A 20,356-nucleotide genomic window follows, 5' to 3' on the forward strand; every position below is an offset into this window, starting at 1 on the left:
AAATAAGTGGTTCGGAGTGGGTGACGATGTTTTGTACCCCTGGGCAGAGAAGTCTTAAACTGCCAGTAACACAACTGATAAAGAGCAACGAAGCGAGTGATATCCGACTTCAGAATTCATTTGTCCAAAAGGCTAGATCCGCCATTCTCCACCTTGAAGCTTTAAAGCATTCTGGTTTTGCGTATCTGTTGCTTGTTGTGACATACCCAAGTTGCATTGATGTAGTCTAGTGGAGGCGCAAGCGTGAAGTTAGACCGCTTGAATAAATTTGATAGATTTTTCTAGTATCTTTCGCCATGCTAGATGTGGTCTTCACATATATCGTCCTCAAAACAGCAAATTGGCGCAGACACGAAATAAGCTTTTACCTCGCCTCGTCTTCAAAGTCGGCAGTTACCATGACTGTAACACTATGTCACTCTACGAAGATCAGGTATCGACTGCTAATGTGGTTGATTTGCGTGCAAGAATTCAAAAGTTGGAAATTGTTATCAAACGTGGTAAGGCTCTGAATTTTGCTCAGGCAACATACAGGCAAGGAAAGCTTTGCGAAAAAGCTGGTATTGGCAGCCGAGAATTAGCAGTCGCCAGTGCTCTCGTACTTCTAATCTGTTAGTGAATGACTCGCTCCACCATATGCATCGAATTCAGCAGCAGCAGCGCGTCAAAGGTTGCTGAGCTTTTCCAAAGTCAAACAAATCGAAAAAATCAATGAATGATTTTGACAGCTAGTCGCTAATGTTATCTATTCAACCTCCAGCCAGTTGAAAGTCAACTTTCTCCGAAATACCCACGTGTTGTTTCCTCTGACAACATTACAAGCGTCAAATTAGCAGACCTACAATCCTATTGGATTCAATTATATTGCCTCCAAGTCCAACTCCATTAGGCCGAAACATGTCCCGTACAAACTGCGTCAGATGGCCAAATTCCAATCATCCACCTTGCTTCACGTCGCTCAGAGCGACGCAAGAGCAGTTTTCGAGATCTTGCTAAGAAAAATGGAGGTAATAAAGAGGCACCCCAAAGCCATCGCGCTAGGTGCTCTGGCCGTGTATCTACTGGCTCGTTACCAGGTTTTTCCATTCTCTTTGCTCTCTGGTAAGTCGAAAGTTTTGTTTGAGACGAAAAGTCAGGCTTCTTTTCGCTAATTGTGTCTTTTAAACTTAGCATCAAAGCGCAAGGAATCTCGTGAAATTCCAGAAGAATTTGATTGTATGTGCAGAAATTCGACTATTCCCTCGGTTTTTGTCGCTGCTCAACACATCACATTTCTGTTTTTCGCAAATCAGATGTTGTCGTTGGAGGAGGTTCTAGCGGTGCAGCACTCGCAGCACGTCTCGCTGAAGATCCAAATGCTACTGTTTGTTTACTTGAAGCTGGTGCAGACCATGCTAACATGATGTATGCCACTCTTGAAAATCGCACACAAAGAACTAGCTGCTCACAATCTTTTACAAATTCAGGAAGGTCAACGTTCCTGGATTAAATCTGGCCTGCTGGGAAGGCGATATTGATTGGACATTCTTCACCACCAAACAAGTCAACCAACGTTCTCGAATCTCTTTTTGGCCTCGTGGCAAGGTTTGTGTGTTCTAAATATACTGAATTTATAGCAACAACAACGCTATAATTGGAATTGTTCAACTAGGTGCTAGGAGGGTGCAGCTCAATTAATGCGATGATTTGGGTTCGTGCTTCGAATGAGGATTGGGATGAGTACGAACGTGATTTGGGTCTGACTGGATGGTCCTGGAAGGTTTGTTTGGCGCTTTGCTTATTTTGTGATCTTACAGATAGAGTGAATGACATTTTTGTATTGAATAGCATATGGATACAGTGTACAAACGAATGGAAGGCTATACCATTCCAAAAGACCAACTCGAAGACGGTCATGGATTCTCGGGTCCTATGAAGATTACTCGCACTGGCAATGGTAAACTAATACCCGTGTCCTCAGATTTCCTGAAGGCCTGTGCTGAACGAGGTATGTTCGATACTCTCTTTAGCCACAAAAACTCAGCTTGCCTAACATTTTGTATCATAAAGGTGTTGGACAAAACAAACTGGGTACATGCGGATGGCCAGAAGGGCAACCAAAAGATGCATTACAGTTCTCAAAGTATGGAGCCGACTACAACTCTGAGAAACAATTTGGAGCTGGTATAGTGCACACAAACATATACAACGGCCAGCGATGGACTACCGGGAAAGCATACATTCACCCCATCATTGATGAGAACCTTCCAACATACCGACCCAACTTTTACTTGCTATCCAGCCAACAAGTTACAAGAGTTATATTGGAGCCTTCTACGCATAAAAGCTATAAAGCAGTGGGTGTCGCATATGCTGAATCACCAATGTCACCCGAAAAGACTATACGTGCTCGACGAGAAGTCATTCTGTCTGCTGGCGCCGTTGGAAGTCCTCATTTGCTCAATTTGAGTGGTATTGGAGATAAGAAGGAGCTTGAAAGTGTTGGAATTGAGTGTTTGGTGGACTTACCTGGCGTTGGAAAGCGTTTACAAGACCACTTGTTTGCTCCAGTCGTGTATCATTGCAAGAAGGGTCACATTGGTCGAAATCTTTTGTAAGTCAAGTGGAAGTTGCGGTCATGATTGTGCAAAGATATGACTTGAAAGCCATGTACTGATATCATCGATGAACCTTTTTAGCTTTGTCCTGAACACCTTATGGGATTATGTAATGAACAAGTCAGGATTCTTTACGTCTTCTGGTATGCAAGTAACTGGCTTCTTCTCAAGCGAGAAATACTTGGAACGTGTCGAAAAGACTCTGCCACACAGTTTCAGGTCTCGTCCACCTCCACCGAATCTGCAACTTCACTTTGTGAGTATCCCGACACTCGGGAGAAGCGGCAGTGATGTAGTAACAATTCTCTTTTCCTAGGCTCCTGCATCAGGGGCCCCCTTCTTCCAAGCAACCGCTCGGTTTGATACTCTAACTTTTGGACCCATACTTCCATTGACAAATGGAGAAGTGTTTGACGAACAAGCTCATCGAGTAAAAAGTATCAGTACCAACAAGAAGCTATTGGTCGCCAATGCTGTATCCGTATTCCCTACTTTGCTCAAACCAGCTTCTCTTGGAACTGTGACTATTAAGTCAAAGAGTCCTTGGGATGCGCCTGAAATCGACCCAAAATACTTTTCGAATGAGCAAGATCTCGAGGACATGGCTGATGGCATGTAAGCAATGTCTTGCTATGAAGCTGAGGCAGTATCAAGCTAAGTCATTTTGTGGTGTTCAATAGGATTGAGGCTCGCCGAATCATGAAAATCATGCAAAAGAGCGATTCAAAAACTTCAAAGATCGGAGCTGAAGTAATTGATGAGTCAATCGTCGATGAAGTTCAACGAGTCACGAAACTGGATCGTGAAGGTGCTATTGCGTCTCGAGAATACGTGAAGGAATACCTTCGTCGAAATGCTATTACTGTAAGTTGCAAAAAAAGTACCAGTGACAACAACCCATTCATACAATGCAATTCTAGGTTTATCATCCAACATCAACTTGCTCTATGGCTGTTGAATCGGATCCATTAGGTGTCGTTGACAACCATTGTCGTGTAAGGAATGTATTGGGCCTACGAGTAGTTGATGCTTCGATATTGCCTCGAATTTCAGCTGGCAATACTAATGCTCCTGCCATTGCTGTGGGCGAACGTGCTGCTGAAATCATTAGAGCTGAATATGGTAGAAAGTAAATATAGTAGTCGTGGTCGTTGCTATTGTTATTTGAAGTTATATTTTTTTAAAGACAAAAAGTAAAATCAGTTATGATAAATTCAGTCATATGCAAACTTGACAATTTGAATAATACGATGCGAATATCGATCTGTGTACTTCCGGTGAGAACATATTGCCCTGCTGTCTTTATCAAAATTGTGACTTTGACCGTGACAAAACCTGCCACGATATTTATAAATCTTTGGCAGTTTAAACGAAAAGTATCTCTGGCTAGTAGCTAGTCTTCTTGTCCTTGATCTCCAATCTCCTCATCTGCACAAAAACGAAAGTCTGATCCAATCACAGCAAGCAAGAACAACGAAAAGCAAAAACTTGACTTTACGCAAACCTAACAACGGCTAACTTTGACTCACCAACAGAACAATCCAAATCAGCCATGAAGAAAACCAGTCTTTTGCGAAAAGGTTGGATCTCTTGAACTGCTCACAATTCCCAAGCATCTTCTAACATGTTGCCCTGAATCTTGCTTGTTAGCTGTCAGAAGAGCCATCATTGGCCCAGCCGCACCAAAGAAGACATTCTCGAATTCTCCATTTACAATTGGTGTTGAGAATGGATGTCAAGAGTTTGACTGTAAGTTCTCCTCCTACAAAATCTGCCCTACTCGCATGTTTCAACTTTGTGGCCGAAAACTCACTATGCGGTCGCTCATGTCTAGATGTAATTGTTGGTGGAGGCTCTGCTGTATGTACTTCTGAACTCGTTGCCGTATTGAAATCAGTAGCTTACAAGTTGTGGTAGGGGTGTATAATCGCTGCGCGTCTAGCAGAAGATGAGAATGTTACCGTTTGTCTGATTGAGGCTGGTGCAGATCACAAGGACAAGCCAGCTGTGAATGTGCCTGGAATGGCGTTGCTGACTTGGAATAGTCAGGTATATGGTGGATTGCTGATTGTTTGGTCTATGTGTCGCAAGTGCTAAAACATTTGCTTTTGATAGATCGACTGGGGTATTTGTGACTTATAAAGCTTTCATGAATTGAAACGATACTGATTCGGAGCATGCGCATATAGGATATACTACCAAAGACCAAAAGGAATTACGATCAAGACCTGCCTACTGGCCACGAGGTAAAGTCTTGGGCGGATCCGGCTCAATCAATGCCATGATATACGCCCGATGCTCGCCCGAGGACTTTAACGAATGGGAGCGAGACTTCGGACTTATTGGATGGGGATGGTCAAACATGCAAGGTGAGTAAAAAAAAACTCTGTTATGGACCTTTGACATTCAACTGAAAATATTCCTGTACATAGAGTACTATAAGAAGTTTGAAAGCTACGAGATCTCAAAGAAGGAGATCGATGCTGATGAACACGGATATGAAGGCCCAGTACAAATCTCTCGTACTGGGAACGGGAATGTTCACCCTCTTGCTCTTGACTGGTAGGCCAACAAAGCTGACAAGTAATATGGATTGGCGATTCTAATTGTCATTCAATACATAGGGTTGCATCAGCATCAGAATTGGGCGTTGGTCATGGCCCAAACGGAACTTGTGCTGTTGAGGAGCCTCATAAGCCTATTTGTCGTTTAGGAGATGGTATAAAAAAACAGACCTGTGATTTGGTAATCTGACAAATTCTAAAATTTTCGTATCGTTTAGATTACAATGGAGTCAAAGAATTCGGAACTGGTGTCACTCACACCACCATCTTTGATGGCAAACGTGTGACTACGGCAACTGCCTACATCCACCCTATGCTGGATCCAAGGTCAAAGAAATACCGTCCCAACTTTACGCTGATTACAGAGTACCAAGTCTCGAAGTACGTCATTGCGCAAAGCATCCTCACATAGAAATTGCGACTGATCGAGCTTTGTTTGGTTTTCAATCAGGATCCTCCTGGACGACAGCTCAGCACTCGAATGCAAAGCAGTCGGTGTGACTGTAACTCGTGGCCCTGGATGTCCCAAAAGTGTAATATACGCTAAACGAGAGGTCATTGTGTGCGCTGGAGCTGTTGGAAGCCCTCATTTGCTCATGCTGTCTGGAATCGGTGCCAAAGCTGAATTAGAGGCCGCTCAGATTACTTGTCGTGTTGATTTGCCTGGGGTTGGGAAGAATCTTCAAGATCGTACGTTTAGCAGACATCCAAAAGAAAATCACTTTCCAAGGAAGATAAAACCCCCCAGCTCTGACTTGAACATCTATCTTCACAGATTTATTCGCTGCCATCCCCTTTATCAGCAAAATCCCAGTCTACAAGCACGATCCCAAGACACTTGTAGCTGGATTGCATCATTACACGTGGCACCGTTCTGGAGTCTTGGCGTCTAGTTTCGTGCAAGCTGTATCCTTCTTCTCGTCACAATCGTATGTTGATCGAGTCAGTAGTGTAGAGGGACGAACTAGAGCACCACCACCAAACTTGCAAATTCATTTTGCGCCAAGTACCAGTGAAAATGTAAGAGAATCGAAAGTGCTTACTTGTGAGTGTACCATTTCAGTTTAGACTGACAATTTCTCTTTTTTAGCTTTGGTTGGAGAAAACTAAAATTAATGTAAGAGTTCTTCATAATGACTGACATCTACCATGACTAACAATATTATTCATACCAGACTGCGAAACCAGTCCCACTTGGCCCCTTAAAAGACGACGACATATTCGACGAAGAAGCACACAAGCTTAAATCCTTTTCAATCAACCCACCTAAAAAGTATCCTAATGTCATATCTCCTATGGCGTCTCTCTTGAAACCACAGTCTGTGGGTACCATTTCAATCAAGAGCAAGTCTGCTTGGGTAAGCAAAAGAAACTAAGCTATTCTACGAATGCCAGCACAAATCCTGACCCTCCTTCTTTTGTGTTAGGTCGCTCCCGAAATCCAACCCAACTACCTCTCACACCCAGACGATTTGGAAGATATGGTTGACTGTGCAATGGAAGTCCGTCGTATCGTGGAGCAAATGCGAAAGATGAAACGTGCTCGTGTTGGTGAAGAGTATGCTGATGAGGCCGTTGTTGAAGAGGTAAGATCGAATTCGATGACGATCTTGTAGTGGCGTACTTAGTCCCGGGCTTTTCTCATAGATCATGAGAGCACACAAACTCAATCGAGAAGACGCAATCAAGTCAAGAGACTATCTTCGTGAAATCATTCGGAGGAATGCAGTTACGATCTTCCATCCGTAAGTGTTTAAATGGCCAGGACATGTCCAATGACCAGAGTATTCATGAATGATTTGTCTAGTGTCGGCACTTGCAAGATGGCTGCTGATTCTGATCCCATGGGTGTTGTCGACAGAGAATGTCGTGTACGAGGAGTGTTGAGCTTGAGGGTTATTGATGCTTCTGTCTTCCCTCGAGTAACCGCTGGAAACACAGGTGACGTCTGATCTCCACTTGGTACAGATTGGCTTTTTTTGGCTGATGAATCTCACGTCAAATCTTTTGATAGCTGCTCCGGTCATGGCCGTAGCTGAACGAATGGCCGATATAATCAAGGGCTGCCCCGTTTAGAGCCGTCCTGGATTTTGTACACATTGTTCTGGTTCTCATTCTGTCACTGTAAATTTCTGTAACTATTCTGTATATTCTGTAAAATAGCACATTAGAAACCCCTTTTTTCATTACAATTTCAATGCGATTGCAGCGAGTCCCAAGTCCTAAACAAAAAACTATAGATCAGTATTGCCAAATGCCTGAAACTGACCAGGAGAGAAGTACCTTAGCGACCATATCCCTACAGATAGGATGATAAAAGGTCCTATTGGCCTCAAATGTCTTGATGGCAAGCTCCTTTCCACCGTCTTCAGCTTTCGAGAGAGCTCGATACAAAGGCCGTACATACTGAAAAGTACTAATTGGTCAGTCGCCACGACATTGCAACCAGAAGCATGCCAATTCTTGTTCTTACCTTCATACGTCCAACTTGTCCAAGGAATGTAGCGGTTACAGTATAAATGGGCTTATAGCTAGCTTGCAAACACAACCAACACCATCGGAACTTGATTTCAGCACTTTGATAATTCATCATCTGGAAGGCTGCATCCAGTGTAGCCAAGATAGCATGGGAGTATGGTGGTTTTGTGAGCAGCTTTTCCAGGAATACCACTACGAATGGAAGAGTGGTCAGAAAATGCCAAAAAGTGCATGATATTCCAAGCTCAAATGGCCATACTTTTTTGACTTGGCGAAAAGGCATCAAATTCCGACTTTTCAAACTTGACTGACGAGTCAGTTCTAGCGGCCTCTACTTTCTTCACGAGCGCATCACAAGCTACTGCCAGACTTTCATCAAAGTGATTCTTCACTGGTGGCATGCCTGTACCGTTTAACCAAGCATTCCAGTCCACCGAATCCAGTATTGTCTTCTTGTCAGCCAAGAATTCATACAAGAACGTCTTAAAGTCGTTGGTGTCAATTGATTTGTGTGAAAATTTCTTTACGTGTGCTGGTAAATGCAAAATAAAGAGATAAACACAGACGATACATATTTTTCGGAAAAACAGTTGCATTTTACCTCTCATATACTCTTCCATCGAATCTTTACCAAGAAGCGATTCCAAGTAAAACAAGAAGTTAAAACCCTTCTCGTACGGCACCGAGGAAAATGCATCATCTGGGTCTACACCACCAGTCAAGTTTGGCAACAAGGCGCTCAATTCTGGCTTGTGGATTTCTTCATACAGGTCGATGCTTTCTTGCAAAGCTTTCATGCCAATAATTGCACTGAAATCAGCCTCTGCATTTCCATGCATACGACCAATGATTTTGCGTTCACACCACATCGTGACTAATTCGAAATAGATTGCGAGGATGAGAAAACGGTTTCGTTATTGACAAGTTGTAGTCGTACATCCTTCATTGAGCCTGCGCAGAACCAGAACGCGAGTTAGAACACCAAAACAACCATCAGCAAAGTAATCCAAAAATACCAAAAGTTTTGCCAATCTTTAGTCGTAACCAAATTGCCCATCCAAGAATGAGATATCTCATGGGCCACCACATCTTGTAAAGATCTATCGCCTGCTAGCAACGTAGGCGTCACAAAAGTGAGACACGGATTCTCCTAAAATCGAGGAACATCAGCCACGCCGGTCAGTTGTCCAGATTCACACAACCGACCATTCCACCATAAGGGAAACTAGACGGGAGGACCAGGAGATCATATCGGCCCCAAACTGAAGTGAAGAAAATAAAGTTAACATTATGCCTCATCATCATGCGACTCTGACATACCATACGGCGTCAACAACTTCTCTCCCGTTTCCACGAAAGTCTCAGTATCAGGAAACTCCCACTGCGCGGCATCCACCATCTCGGGCTCACACCAAACAGTACTTCTCGGTCCAACAGGCTTTCCAACGATATTACCAATAGCCAAAGCAATCAAATACGAAGGAATGGAAATAGGTTGTTTAAACTTCCATGTTTTGGTTGAAGTTGCAGAATCTTCCACTGCGTCTGATTCTGGTATGGCGCTCATCAGAGCCCTGAATTGTGCTGGGGCAGTGATTTCAGCAGTGTATGTGAGTTTTACACCGGGCGTGTCAAAGCATGGTACGAGACTTCTGGCGTGGATTGCTTGACATTGCGTAAACATGTAGGGATGCTTTTTGCCCACCGTCATTGATGGTTCCAGCCATTGAGCTAAATGTTGACCATTTTGTGAGCTTGAGATGAAAGGTCAATATGTCAAAACCATTCTATATTTACCAGCGGTGCACTTGTCTAAGAAAAGAGGAGATAAGAAACTGGATAGAATGTTCAAAAAGAGTTGCCTTCTCTTTACCAGTAGTTTGATAATGAATGGTGAAGCTTGACTTTGCACCAGCACTCAATGATTTAGGCAGCTTTATATCCAAACGAGATCCAAACACTTCATTACGTGGTTGAAGCTCATACTAGTAAGCTTGCGGTTAGAATCCAACCGTTCCAACGCGTGCCGAATAATGCGTTGACAGCAAACCTCTAATTTCTCGTGATGATGCGATGTGACAGACTTGATGTCCAGGAAACTGGTATCCAGAGATACGACAGATACATCAGAAGTAGCTTCTACATCATGAGTTACAGAGCCATGTAGAATCTTGGAGTTGAAATCAGCTGAAAGCTTCAAGTGCAAATGTGTGGATTTGATTTGTCCTGAATTCGACAGGGACGATGGATCTGGATACATGGGGGAGGTACTCATTGGGCGAATGTACATATGACCTATAAGACGGTTGATCCTGAACAATGTCTGAAAAGCTCTCGAGATGTTCATGAAAACATGAAGCTAAATCGAATCATGAGGCAATAAGTGTATTGCTGTTTATTTACATGAATCTACTATTTATTTACGTGTATTTACGTGTATTTTCGCGTTTTTACGTATTTACGCGTATTTAGCTCATCGAGCATCGAGTCATTGCTTTTACAGCCAAACACCGTTTGGTGTCGTTCGGCGAATTAAGAGATCAAAGTCAGGCCAGCAGTTCGAGAAAATCTTCATTCCGCTTCATAATCTTACGGAATATCACGGATTGAATGGCAAGACTAGTAAAAAGGGAGCGGTTGAGCACATCAAAGACATTCATCAACTCCCACTACTCACATTTCTTGCAGGCAGCAGCCCCACACAAGCATGGAATGAGATCTTGAGCGTTCTCCTCAAAGACGGCACCATAACTAAACGTTAGCTCTTCGAGAGGTTTAATGTCTCTCAGAGCAAATAAGCACAGCCTTGGAATCATCAAACCAACTCTCACTGGTACAACATGCGTGTTGGGTTCACAGCTATGGTTTGCAAATCTCCCCACATTCCCCATGATGGTAGGATCTACACGTGTTGCTGCCATCGAATCTCGTCCATGTTCGAGCACACACAATATATAGTTGGATCGTCCTTCGGCCCTATACTGCTCATATCTTTCAGCTGCAACAGATTGCAATATCACCTGTCCAGCATATTCACATATAAACTCTCCACGTTGTACATCGTCAAACGTGTGTAAACACAACCCCTTAGTATCATGTCTTGCGATATATAGCTTTTTCGTAATGCCATGCTGTATAAGCCGATTCGTGCACGTTGCTGAGCATTTACAGTCAGAGTGGCATTCAAATACTGGCTCCTGTATCAATGTACCGTTCCGATAGTGGTGTTTGTTTGAGACTAGACAGCTGCAACTACCTGTTTCACATTCATTTTCACAGTCACAGCCCACTAGCAAGTCGTCCGACAAGTCAAAGTCCTGGGATATGACAGTTGTGCGTAGGTACTGGAAGGGTGGTGTTGGTACAGACGTTGAAGGGATCGATCGCGACTCTAGACCCTTTGATATGTCTGATACTTCAAAATTCATGACCTATATAAAACAATGTCATTAAATTGACGATAAAACGAGCTCGAAACGCAAGGCTCACCGCACCACTTGTGCGCTTTTGGGTTTGATGTTTGATGAACTGTGAAAAACAAGACCTTGCCGTGACGTACGACAATTTGAAAGCCGTTATCCTGTAGAATTACGTTAAAAATTTCATTAGACTACATATGGATGGTATTAGTGATCGCCCGTCATGATTCAACCTCTTCATTATTCAACAAATAACAAAGGCTAGAAGCCTAACGGAAACTTACTAGCAAGAAACCAGAGGCAGCCACTAGATCAGCAGGCCGTACTACTGGAACTACTTTCTCCACTATGACACTTTGCGTTGCATGCGGTGCCCAGATCTCAAAACAGTCATTCGGCACTCATATGGTAGGGTTGATTTACCAGCTGATTATCAGTACAGATCCCTGATACTAACATGATTTCCACTTCCTAGATGCGGTAAGAGCACAATTCACACTTGATCTTACCTTTTTACGGGAAATCTTACAGCCAACATCAATACATCAAGATGTGCCAAAAACATTGGGCGGGGAGTCCACAGAGAAGAGGAACAGTATCAGCAACGTCCCTACTCTCATGCTGAATATGCATCGGCAGCAGAAGAATCGGTGACACATTCGCCAATACAGCAACCTGCTTCCCCTATACATGAAGCACAACATGAAGTCAACAATTATGAACCAAACGCATATGAGGTGAATCAAGTCCGAGCTATACAGGCTAGGCCGGCTGATTCTGTACGTATTAGAAGAAAGTGAAAGTGTGAAAGACATGAAGTGGTCACTGACTCGCCTTTCGAATCAACACAGGAATATGATGAATTTGCTGAACGAGTAGCATGTGAATTGTGTAATCGCAAATTCGCTTCGAATAGGCTGGTAATATCGTGTTGCTATCTGTTATAAACATTACATTCAAGGATCTGACTCCATAGTTTTGTAGGAAAAACATATGGAAGCATGCCGCAAAATGTCCAATAGTCATCGAAAGGTCTTTGACTCAAGTGTGGTGAGGACTGAGGGTACAGAGGCAGCCAAATTCTACAAGGCTACACTAGAGAAACAGAATTCTGACAAGGTCTGTTGTTGCAAACCAACATATCATACACACATTCACCAATCTTACACCTCCTCCAACCTCAATCGACAGGCAACAAAGACCTTCGAGGACACACGAATAAAAAGGGCCCCAGTTCGACACTCGACCAAAGACATGGGAGCCGTAAAAGCAATCAAAGCAGCAGCTAAGCAAGCTGGTGGTGCTAGAGGATCCTTCGCAGTTGCAGTTGAAATAGAACTGAACGAGTGTCCGACATGTGGACGTAAATTTTCACCTGATAGTTTAGAACGACATGCCAACTTTTGTCGTGAATCGGCGCTTAAGAAGCAAGCAAACAGGAACAATGTGAATCCTGCTGGGAAGGCTGCACTTGATCGACGGCTTAATTTTAAGGCTACGAGTATGGCCAAGTAATTTAAACTGTTAGACTGTTATTTAACAGTTATTGCAAGTTTTGTGTGTAAATACAGTAACAGTTTTCGCATTGTACTGGTTGACAATTGATTGATTTATTTCATGGCTTTTTGTGTTTAGAGCTGGTTTCAAATTGAGTTTAGGAAACAGTTTCCAATTTAGACTTTATGTTGGTATAATACTGTTGAATCTGCGCGACATACTGTTCAACTGCTACAAACTCGTCGTCCTGTAGAGATGCCTCCGTTCTAGAGAGCTGATCACGCCCTGCCCTCAATTCAAACTTTAATCTACTAATCTCCCCATTCAACCGATTTAGTTGAGCACTCGCACTACTCGCCGTTTCCCCTAACTTCAGCAGCAACAGTTTATTGTTTTGTCCATAACCTCCTCTGACAATTGTCCACATCTCCACCAACCAATGCCCATACCCATCACTGTACTCTTGCCCTGCTCTATGCTTTATGTTTAGCATCTCATCACGCAACACAAGTAGCTTCATTTTTCAACAGCTTATAATTTCAAGCACGTCCTTCTTGAACTTGTCACACATGTTTTAAAGTTTCAACAATCCCCCGTGCTCTCCCAGTCTTTCAGAGCAACAAACTGATGCACGACGAAATCTACATACATTTCACATACCTTTCAAAGAGAAGCTCCTCTTCTTCGCTTATGTTCTCCTTTGGGGTTGTAAAACCAGTGTGTCGAGTACACCCAACAAATCAATCACGAAAGCTCGAGCCTAAAGCCCCACAACACTTTCTCATGTCCTGCCAATTGATTTGGCGGGTCCCATGAAAGATTATTGTTGTGATGTAGAGAGAGCATGTCCGAGACATTTCCTCTCATTTCCTGTTCAGCACTCAGGAAACGATGCAAATGAGACAGTTCCATGCCATATTGTTCAGTTCGTCATTGAAAGGAATCAGATGCTCTTGCGCTCTAGTCTGTCATGGGCTTGTGTGCTTGCCTGGTTTTCGTTCTCTCGAAGTTTCGAATTTCGTGTTCATTGGCCACATATGCGGTTGAAGGCACGTGGAATCACTTTAAAAGCACCTTCTGGAAATTTAAGCGCTAGACCAGACATTACTACACATGGAACTGGCATGAATCAGATTCACTAATATCCGACCAGACTCGGTTGTGCTCGTACAGATCAATGTGAGGATAGACCACTTGCATCGTAGAAACTAGACATGGCGTATATTGTCCTGGCCCTTAAGTTCACAAGTGCGAAATGTCTTGATGTTTAGTAGAGCTTGTTCCGCCCGCACGACCAACAAGTGTGTAGAAACAGATGCAGCCTGAGGCCCAGCAATGACGAGTAGGTATCAGCTAAAGTGGAAATGCAAGCAATCGATTGTATCCTTGTGTAATCATCCGTCTATTAACAGAAGCAATGTTTAGAAAGGCACGGAACCAGTGAATAACAATCAAATTGTAAATTTACTGTGTTCGTATATGTTTCTTCCAAAAACACATGGTGATCCAATCTCCCTGTTTCACCACTGAACTCACCCATAATGCTTATTCCTAGTTCTCGAATTAGCAACTGGACAATCCTAGAGAGATGCAGTTAGCGCAAGGTTCATCTCGTTTGGTCAAAGTAACAACCGATGGATTGAATGAATAAGGATTAACAGGCAGTATTCCAAGTTGTAGGATTATATCACTCTTCGGGGTTCTCTCAAGATGAAGAGGATATAAAACATTAGCAAGTTTGAAGTTTTCGAAGCTTTGGAATGGTCTCGATTAGCTGCTGAACAAGGACATTTAGATGCACAATGTAGCCTTGGGTCGATGTATCTGAATGGCACGGGTGTTGAAGAAAGTGCCTCTGAAGCTTTGAAATGGTATCGATTAGCTGCTAAGGAGAATAATCCGATTGCACAAGGAAATGTCGGTTGGATGTATTACCACGGCAAGGGTGTCCAGCAAAGTTACTCTGAAGCTCGTTGGTGGATTCAATTAGCTGCAGAGCAGGGAAATGAAGATGCAATAAACGCTTTGAATTCGATCTCAAGCAAGACTGCGGCCTCATTGTTTGACTGCGGCCTCATTGTTTGACAGTATGTATATACCATTTTTCACTTGGTCTGGGAGCAAAGACCAGTAAGAAGCCATAAACCGATAGCTCATTCTTAAATAGTATAATCAGTAGTAAATGTGTTCATGCCATGCCTTTTTTTTATACGTCAATGCTAGTGTAATAATTTAAACAACCTTGACAAACAATTTCACAATGCTCCTGATTAACAATCGTCCAATAAGGCAAGGCTAGTATCTCCCGATGCAATTGTATCAGACTATCTGTATGTATAGCAGGTAGCTTGGAACCAAAATCAAGGGTCTGGTAGATATGGTACGGCACACCATTCCAGATAGCGCAATGCGTTCATACTTGTTGCAAAGATGGATCTCGTAGGAAATTTATCAAGGAAATGGATGTCTGAAAAGGTTCCCACTTGCAAAACACGTCCACATCACATCGACATTCCACCAGATTGATTTCGCGACCTTCTTGTTGGCAGGTCAGTAAAAGGAGAAGTAAACCGGCATTCCACCATTAAGCTCAAAGCTCAAATTTACTAGATGCTCAAATTGGTGCCAATCACGTCCAACGCTTTCAAACACCTCCTGTTGTATCTCACAATCAAGAATACCCATCAACCAGCAAAGAAGGAAGCAAGTAATTAGAGAGCAAGATGGCATCAGCGGAAGATGCTCCAAAGAGAGCAGGAAAAGCTCAACGACCAGATGAGGAAGCGTATCGCATCGAACTAGACCAGATTTCACGTCAGATTGATTCAATACGGGAGTCAATGAACAAACTGGTACGTCTCTTACTCGTCACATATATCCCTTGTAAAATACTGCTTCGTGAAAGCATCTCTCCTTCCATCTACATGCTATCTGCTCCTTGGTTTGGACACCACATTTCAAAAAAATCGTGTCTGATTTTGTTGGGTGCAATAGCCGTTGTTATCTAACTTCCACACCCCCTTCATAACAGAATGAATCCAAAACGAAACTGACTGGTGACACTCCCAAAGATGCTGTCGAACTCAAGAGACGTGAATTGCGTGCCCAAATCGACGAGTTGACAAAGAAACGTAATGAGGGTAACGAGAGACGGAATGCTACACTGGAACAGTTGAAGGCCCTGCAGGCGGGGATTAAGAAGAAGGTATACAGTGTATTGTGTTGGATTAGTGGTACCTGTGCTGATGAACGTGTTGTTAGATTGAAACTTTGAAGGGTTCAAGAGGAAGTAGTTCTTCTGATGATATTGACAGGAAGATTGCGTAAGTACATCGGGAGTACGAGATTCGACTTGTAGGTACTCACACCAACGCTCTGTATTAGTGCATTGGAACAACAACAACAGTCTGGCACCACTTCCCTCATTGAAGAAAAAAAGGTTGCCAAACCATTACACGATATGCCGATCCTAGCCATCTTACTCACCACCAACAACTCCATCCTACTAGATTGTCGCCGAAATATCATCTCTCCGCAAATCCAAAAAGGCAATAGAATCTGTCAAATCCGATGCTGCAGCACTCCAATCCTCTGTAGATGCAGACAAGAAGGCCGTTGAAGATTGTCGTGCTGCATTGGACGCAATGGAACCAGAACGTAATACCAACCGTTCTGCTCTGGATGAAGCCAGAGATGCATTGAATGCTCTTGACGCTGAACGAAAGAGTCAATCTGGATCTATGAAGTCCTTGTATGATGAGAGACAGAGTTTGAAAGCCAGTTTGGATGCTGCTTTTACAAAGAGAAAGGAGGTGCAGGATGCTTTTAGGAAACGTAAAGATGTACGTGTAAATCAAGATATTTTGGTGGGATGACGTGTGGCAGACATGACAAAAAAAGAACACATTACGAAGATAACCAAAAGCATCATTCCGTGCTCACACGCACTACCTTACAACTGTAGGAATACTACGAACAAATGAAGGTAGAACGAGCAAAACGTGCCGAAGAAGGCAAGAAACGAAAAGAAGAATACGAACAACAAAAACTTGCCAAGGATATCGAAAAAGTGCTCGAAGCAGCAGAAATTCCAGCCTTTTCCGACGAGATCTCTATCGCCGACATCCTCATCAAATATCTCACAAACACGTATATCTCTCCACCATCATCCCTATCAAACGGCAGCAGCAGCACTCCTAATGGTAGTACCACAGCACCAGCACCAGCAGTTCCATCAACCCCATCCCGATCTGTAGAATCCATTCCAGATGGTGCAGTAATCATGAAGAAGAAATCTGATCGTATGGATGATGATTTCCTCATGCTCGGCAAAGCAAAGACTCCTAAATCATCAAAGAAATCAGGGGGTGTGAATGGTATTGGTGGTATTGGTAGTAATAGTTCAGGCACACCATCATCACCATCAAAATTGAGACTGGATTTTGAAATGATTTCTCAGTTTTCTAAATTGAAGGTTGATTTGCCTTCTTCTGTTGGGGATGTTGAGGGTACTGTGAAAGTTTTGAAGGAGAAGAAGGACGCGTGGTTGACTAGTCAGGCTGAGGAGACTGTTAAGAATAAGGAGAAGGTATGTGTGATGTGGCTGGTGGACAGTTGTCGCACTATATCTCACGTTTAGAGATCCGTTTTTTTGGTCTTCATCATCAATGCTCACACCAATCCTTTCTCCAATAGGCTGAAGCCAAGGTAGCTCAATTAAAAGCAAAAATCACTGCCGCCCCAGGTTCTCCTGCTGCACCTACATCTGAAGCAGCAGCTGCTGTCGCAGCGCCAGAATCACCCGAAGTCAAAGAATCGGCTGTTGCTGCTGATACAGCTGCTGAATAATAAAGTGAACAGGTTTTACCGGTTGTTGCAAAAGCCCACATTTCATAAAAGAGTTGGAACAATAAAAACAGTCAATGGAGGATTGATTTGACATGATGCGTTGCCTTTTTTGTTTTCTTGTTACGTCTGGGAGAAACTTGAATAATAACTCCAGGACGAGTCGTTATCTTGGAGCATGAAACTCAAGAAGAACTCCTAGACGAGTCGCTATTATAAAGCCCACGTAGTAGCCTTTTGCACCAGGTCATGTTGTTTGTAAATGTTCGTTTTGAAGTATATTTTGGTGTTTGAGAGAAAAAAGACTTTTAAACAATTTATAGCTCATCCCGATCTGGACCCGAGTCATCACCTACATAGAAAAACAGAGCATAAGTCTGTAGCATAAGTCTATGATAATGTAGCAAAAAACCTGCTTGCCGGACTTGGGATGTCTTCCCAACTTGACACGACGCTTGCGAAACATACCTTCTGAAGAACCCTCTGACGAACCTTCCGCAGCAGCAGCAGCCTTAGCAGCCCCACCAACCTCACTACCATTGCTTGCATTCTCCTTCAAGAAACGCAAAAAGGCTTCCAACGACCGATCACCAGAGTAATCAAGGACCTCATTACTATTGGCTTTAATCAATTTCAAGGTTGGGAATCCTTGGACTTGGTATCCTGCAGTCACTGGCAAGTCGTTTTCAGTCGCGTCCATTTTGGCAATGATGATTCCTGGTGCTGTTGTGGCGAGTGTGGATCCTAGTTCGTCCCAGATTGGAGCGAGTTTCTTGCAGTGGCCACACCATGCTGAAGGATTGGCAGGTTAAAGGATAGGATGGTTGTGGGTTAGTGAGATGTATATGTAGCGATTTTAAATAGGACATGATCATCAGAAGATGAGACAGCTATCATTTTTTTCCCTTCGATGCTCCAGCTGTCAAAATCGTCCTAAACAATCGCAACGAGAAAAGAAACTTACGAGCATAAAGTTCCAAAAACACATCCTTGGAAGCATCCATAACAATCTTTTCATAATTGGTACCCACAATAATCTTTACTGGCCCATCATTACTTTCAGGCTCTGGTTCCGATTTCATAGAGGGAGCAACATTACCCTTGACAAAGTCCGTGACAAATGCACGTACACTAGCTTCATCTACCGGTTTAGATTGATCCATGGGGTATTTAGTGCCCTCAGCAGGTCGCTGTATAGCAAAAGCCGGCCAGTCTTCCTTTAAGTTCAAGTTTTTGGCATGTCCACCGAATTTGACGGCATCAATATATACAAAGTTTATATCAGCCTTGAATTCTTTGGCAATGGATTCAATCCATGAGGCCTTTTGGTCGTCTGTGGCTGTAAAAAAGTATGCTAGGGGTTTGCCACTTTCTACGTAGGATGCATAGTTTTCTGGCCCAATGTCATCCATGAGTGGGACCGAGTTGGATCCGATGAATGATTCGAGGCCTGATTCGGTGATGGTGTCTGTATATAGGTTTTTACCCTCGTCGAATTTCTTGAATAGGACTACTGAAGCGTCACCGTATTCCTTTTTGGCAGCGGGATCAGAGCATACACCGAATGAGAATTTTTCACTTAATTTAGCTGCGACGTTCTGGAATGATTTATACTCGGAGGTTGTATTGGCAAAGAAGCCGATAATGACGACCTTGTCATCTGCTGAGAATGCAGCGACCTTGTCAGCGGTGAGTTCTGTGACTGCTGGTCTTGCCAATCTGGTTGAAAGATAGGATGTGGTTAGAAGAGTAGATTGCGTGACAGTTTGATGAAGGGGAGGAAAAGCAAAAAAAAATCAACAATATAGAATGTGGCAACGTTTTCAACACTCCATCAAAACACTCTTTGTCCATCAATATGTCTGGGGAATGAGCCAAAAAAGCGCAACTGCACTTGACATCAGAATTTGTCATCTGTCAACCCAAGCGTTCAATGACTCCTTTATCCACAATCGCTACCCTCCATGAATAACATGCTAATGATACTCAACACTCTACTGCTCACTTCTTCATATAAGAAACAATGGAATCAGCTTTACGTTGGCCCGCATAGTCCATGGCATTCTTATTCTTGAATACTTTGAGAGTAGGATAACCCTTAACACCGTGTTCTTCACACAATGCAGTTTCGACGGTACAGTCGACTTTGGCCAATGCGATTTTGCTAGGTTTCAATTCTGTAGCAGCGACTTCGTATTCTGGTGCCAATGCTGTACATGATGAGGGTGTAAAAGATGAGAATCCGGTTGAGAGTTGGAGTGGGGGGAGACTTGCCTTTGCTATACAGGTGTAAGTGTTTTGGTTAGAAAGTGTTTGGTGTCAAGATTCGTGAAGAAGGGTATGTGATTGTGAGGTGATCAATCAAAGACAAACGACATAGAACGTATATTGGGACAAGACCTACCAGTGACCACACCAAGGGGCAAAGAACTCTACCAATGCCAAGTCCGAAGTATCCAAGAATCCAGCGAATGAATCTGTTTTTGTTGTGTTGGAAGTGACAGTTACACCACCAGCAGGATGATACGGTAAAGGAAATACAATGAAATTGCATATACAGTGGTCGAGTGCCTCCATTGATCGACCTCCATTCACTTCACAACACAATCAACATTTCAAACGGCGACAATTGTAGTGTACCTTTGGTCAAGTCCGCAACATCGGAAGCAGAAGTAGCGAGTGACAAGTAAGTGACGCATAGGGCAGCAGCCAGTCCCAATCTCCTGGTAAGCATGGTTGAAGTATCTCTCTTGAATTGAGGCTGATGGAAGGAGTCTGAATCAGAACGGAATGACATTTGTCATCGGAGCTAGGAAAAGGAAGACGGTAATTACGTGATTTACAGGTTACTAGAGTGATTGAAATGCTCTATGGCACTGTTCAGGGTGTACAGTCGCGTCAAGTCATGTTCAAGCAAACTGTCTTCAATTTTTCGCGTTTTCAGTGGTAGCTTGAT

At 43.2% G+C, this 20,356-nt stretch overlaps 7 protein-coding genes across 7 annotated transcripts; 5 read left to right on the forward strand and 2 right to left on the reverse strand.

The window, feature by feature from the left end:
* Window positions 1-1,001: 1,001 nt before the first annotated feature.
* SmJEL517_g03363 (uncharacterized protein) lies at window positions 1,002-3,730 on the forward strand (the record flags this gene model as incomplete). The annotated part of the gene is made up of 11 exons (XM_031169291.1): window positions 1,002-1,101; window positions 1,171-1,215; window positions 1,293-1,404; window positions 1,467-1,584; window positions 1,652-1,759; window positions 1,828-1,987; window positions 2,050-2,593; window positions 2,679-2,853; window positions 2,914-3,212; window positions 3,278-3,461; window positions 3,518-3,730. 11 exons carry the CDS (start codon window positions 1,002-1,004, stop codon window positions 3,728-3,730), a joined length of 2,058 nt encoding a protein of 685 aa, XP_031024807.1.
* A 419-nt stretch (window positions 3,731-4,149) lies between these two features.
* SmJEL517_g03364 (uncharacterized protein) lies at window positions 4,150-7,237 on the forward strand (the record flags this gene model as incomplete). The annotated part of the gene is made up of 17 exons (XM_031169292.1): window positions 4,150-4,177; window positions 4,248-4,346; window positions 4,432-4,457; window positions 4,515-4,646; window positions 4,713-4,722; window positions 4,787-4,966; window positions 5,030-5,159; window positions 5,222-5,316; window positions 5,380-5,542; window positions 5,613-5,851; window positions 5,937-6,181; window positions 6,252-6,278; window positions 6,337-6,519; window positions 6,589-6,747; window positions 6,809-6,906; window positions 6,969-7,102; window positions 7,176-7,237. The coding sequence occupies 17 exons, from the start codon at window positions 4,150-4,152 to the stop codon at window positions 7,235-7,237; spliced, it is 2,010 nt and encodes a 669-aa protein (XP_031024806.1).
* Window positions 7,238-7,347: 110 nt separating this feature from the next.
* On the reverse strand, window positions 7,348-11,067 carry LAP2 (leukotriene-A4 hydrolase; the record flags this gene model as incomplete). The annotated part of the gene is made up of 14 exons (XM_031169293.1): window positions 7,348-7,383; window positions 7,445-7,567; window positions 7,635-7,831; window positions 7,899-8,171; window positions 8,241-8,513; window positions 8,577-8,590; window positions 8,656-8,789; window positions 8,846-8,901; window positions 8,960-9,370; window positions 9,437-9,451; window positions 9,513-9,624; window positions 9,690-9,934; window positions 10,317-10,796; window positions 10,896-11,067. The coding sequence occupies 14 exons, from the start codon at window positions 11,065-11,067 to the stop codon at window positions 7,348-7,350; spliced, it is 2,541 nt and encodes an 846-aa protein (XP_031024805.1).
* A 396-nt stretch (window positions 11,068-11,463) lies between these two features.
* On the forward strand, window positions 11,464-12,573 carry SmJEL517_g03366 (uncharacterized protein; the record flags this gene model as incomplete). The annotated part of the gene is made up of 5 exons (XM_031169294.1): window positions 11,464-11,494; window positions 11,590-11,837; window positions 11,910-11,978; window positions 12,043-12,177; window positions 12,250-12,573. 5 exons carry the CDS (start codon window positions 11,464-11,466, stop codon window positions 12,571-12,573), a joined length of 807 nt encoding a protein of 268 aa, XP_031024804.1.
* A 1,800-nt stretch (window positions 12,574-14,373) lies between these two features.
* SmJEL517_g03367 (uncharacterized protein) lies at window positions 14,374-14,640 on the forward strand (the record flags this gene model as incomplete). Its single annotated transcript, XM_031169295.1, has 1 exon — window positions 14,374-14,640. The coding sequence occupies one exon, from the start codon at window positions 14,374-14,376 to the stop codon at window positions 14,638-14,640; it is 267 nt and encodes an 88-aa protein (XP_031024803.1).
* Window positions 14,641-15,278: 638 nt separating this feature from the next.
* On the forward strand, window positions 15,279-17,403 carry SmJEL517_g03368 (uncharacterized protein; the record flags this gene model as incomplete). Its single annotated transcript, XM_031169296.1, has 7 exons — window positions 15,279-15,407; window positions 15,587-15,760; window positions 15,817-15,878; window positions 15,940-15,994; window positions 16,065-16,397; window positions 16,520-17,143; window positions 17,251-17,403. 7 exons carry the CDS (start codon window positions 15,279-15,281, stop codon window positions 17,401-17,403), a joined length of 1,530 nt encoding a protein of 509 aa, XP_031024812.1.
* A 314-nt stretch (window positions 17,404-17,717) lies between these two features.
* On the reverse strand, window positions 17,718-20,197 carry SmJEL517_g03369 (uncharacterized protein; the record flags this gene model as incomplete). The annotated part of the gene is made up of 5 exons (XM_031169297.1): window positions 17,718-17,752; window positions 17,869-18,192; window positions 18,365-19,119; window positions 19,406-19,610; window positions 20,041-20,197. 5 exons carry the CDS (start codon window positions 20,195-20,197, stop codon window positions 17,718-17,720), a joined length of 1,476 nt encoding a protein of 491 aa, XP_031024811.1.
* Between the last annotated feature and the right edge of the window lie 159 nt (window positions 20,198-20,356).

The sequence above is a fragment of the Synchytrium microbalum genome, assembly GCF_006535985.1.
Source record: "Synchytrium microbalum strain JEL517 chromosome Unknown SmJEL517_scf0017, whole genome shotgun sequence".
Lineage (NCBI taxonomy): Eukaryota > Fungi > Chytridiomycota > Chytridiomycetes > Synchytriales > Synchytriaceae > Synchytrium > Synchytrium microbalum.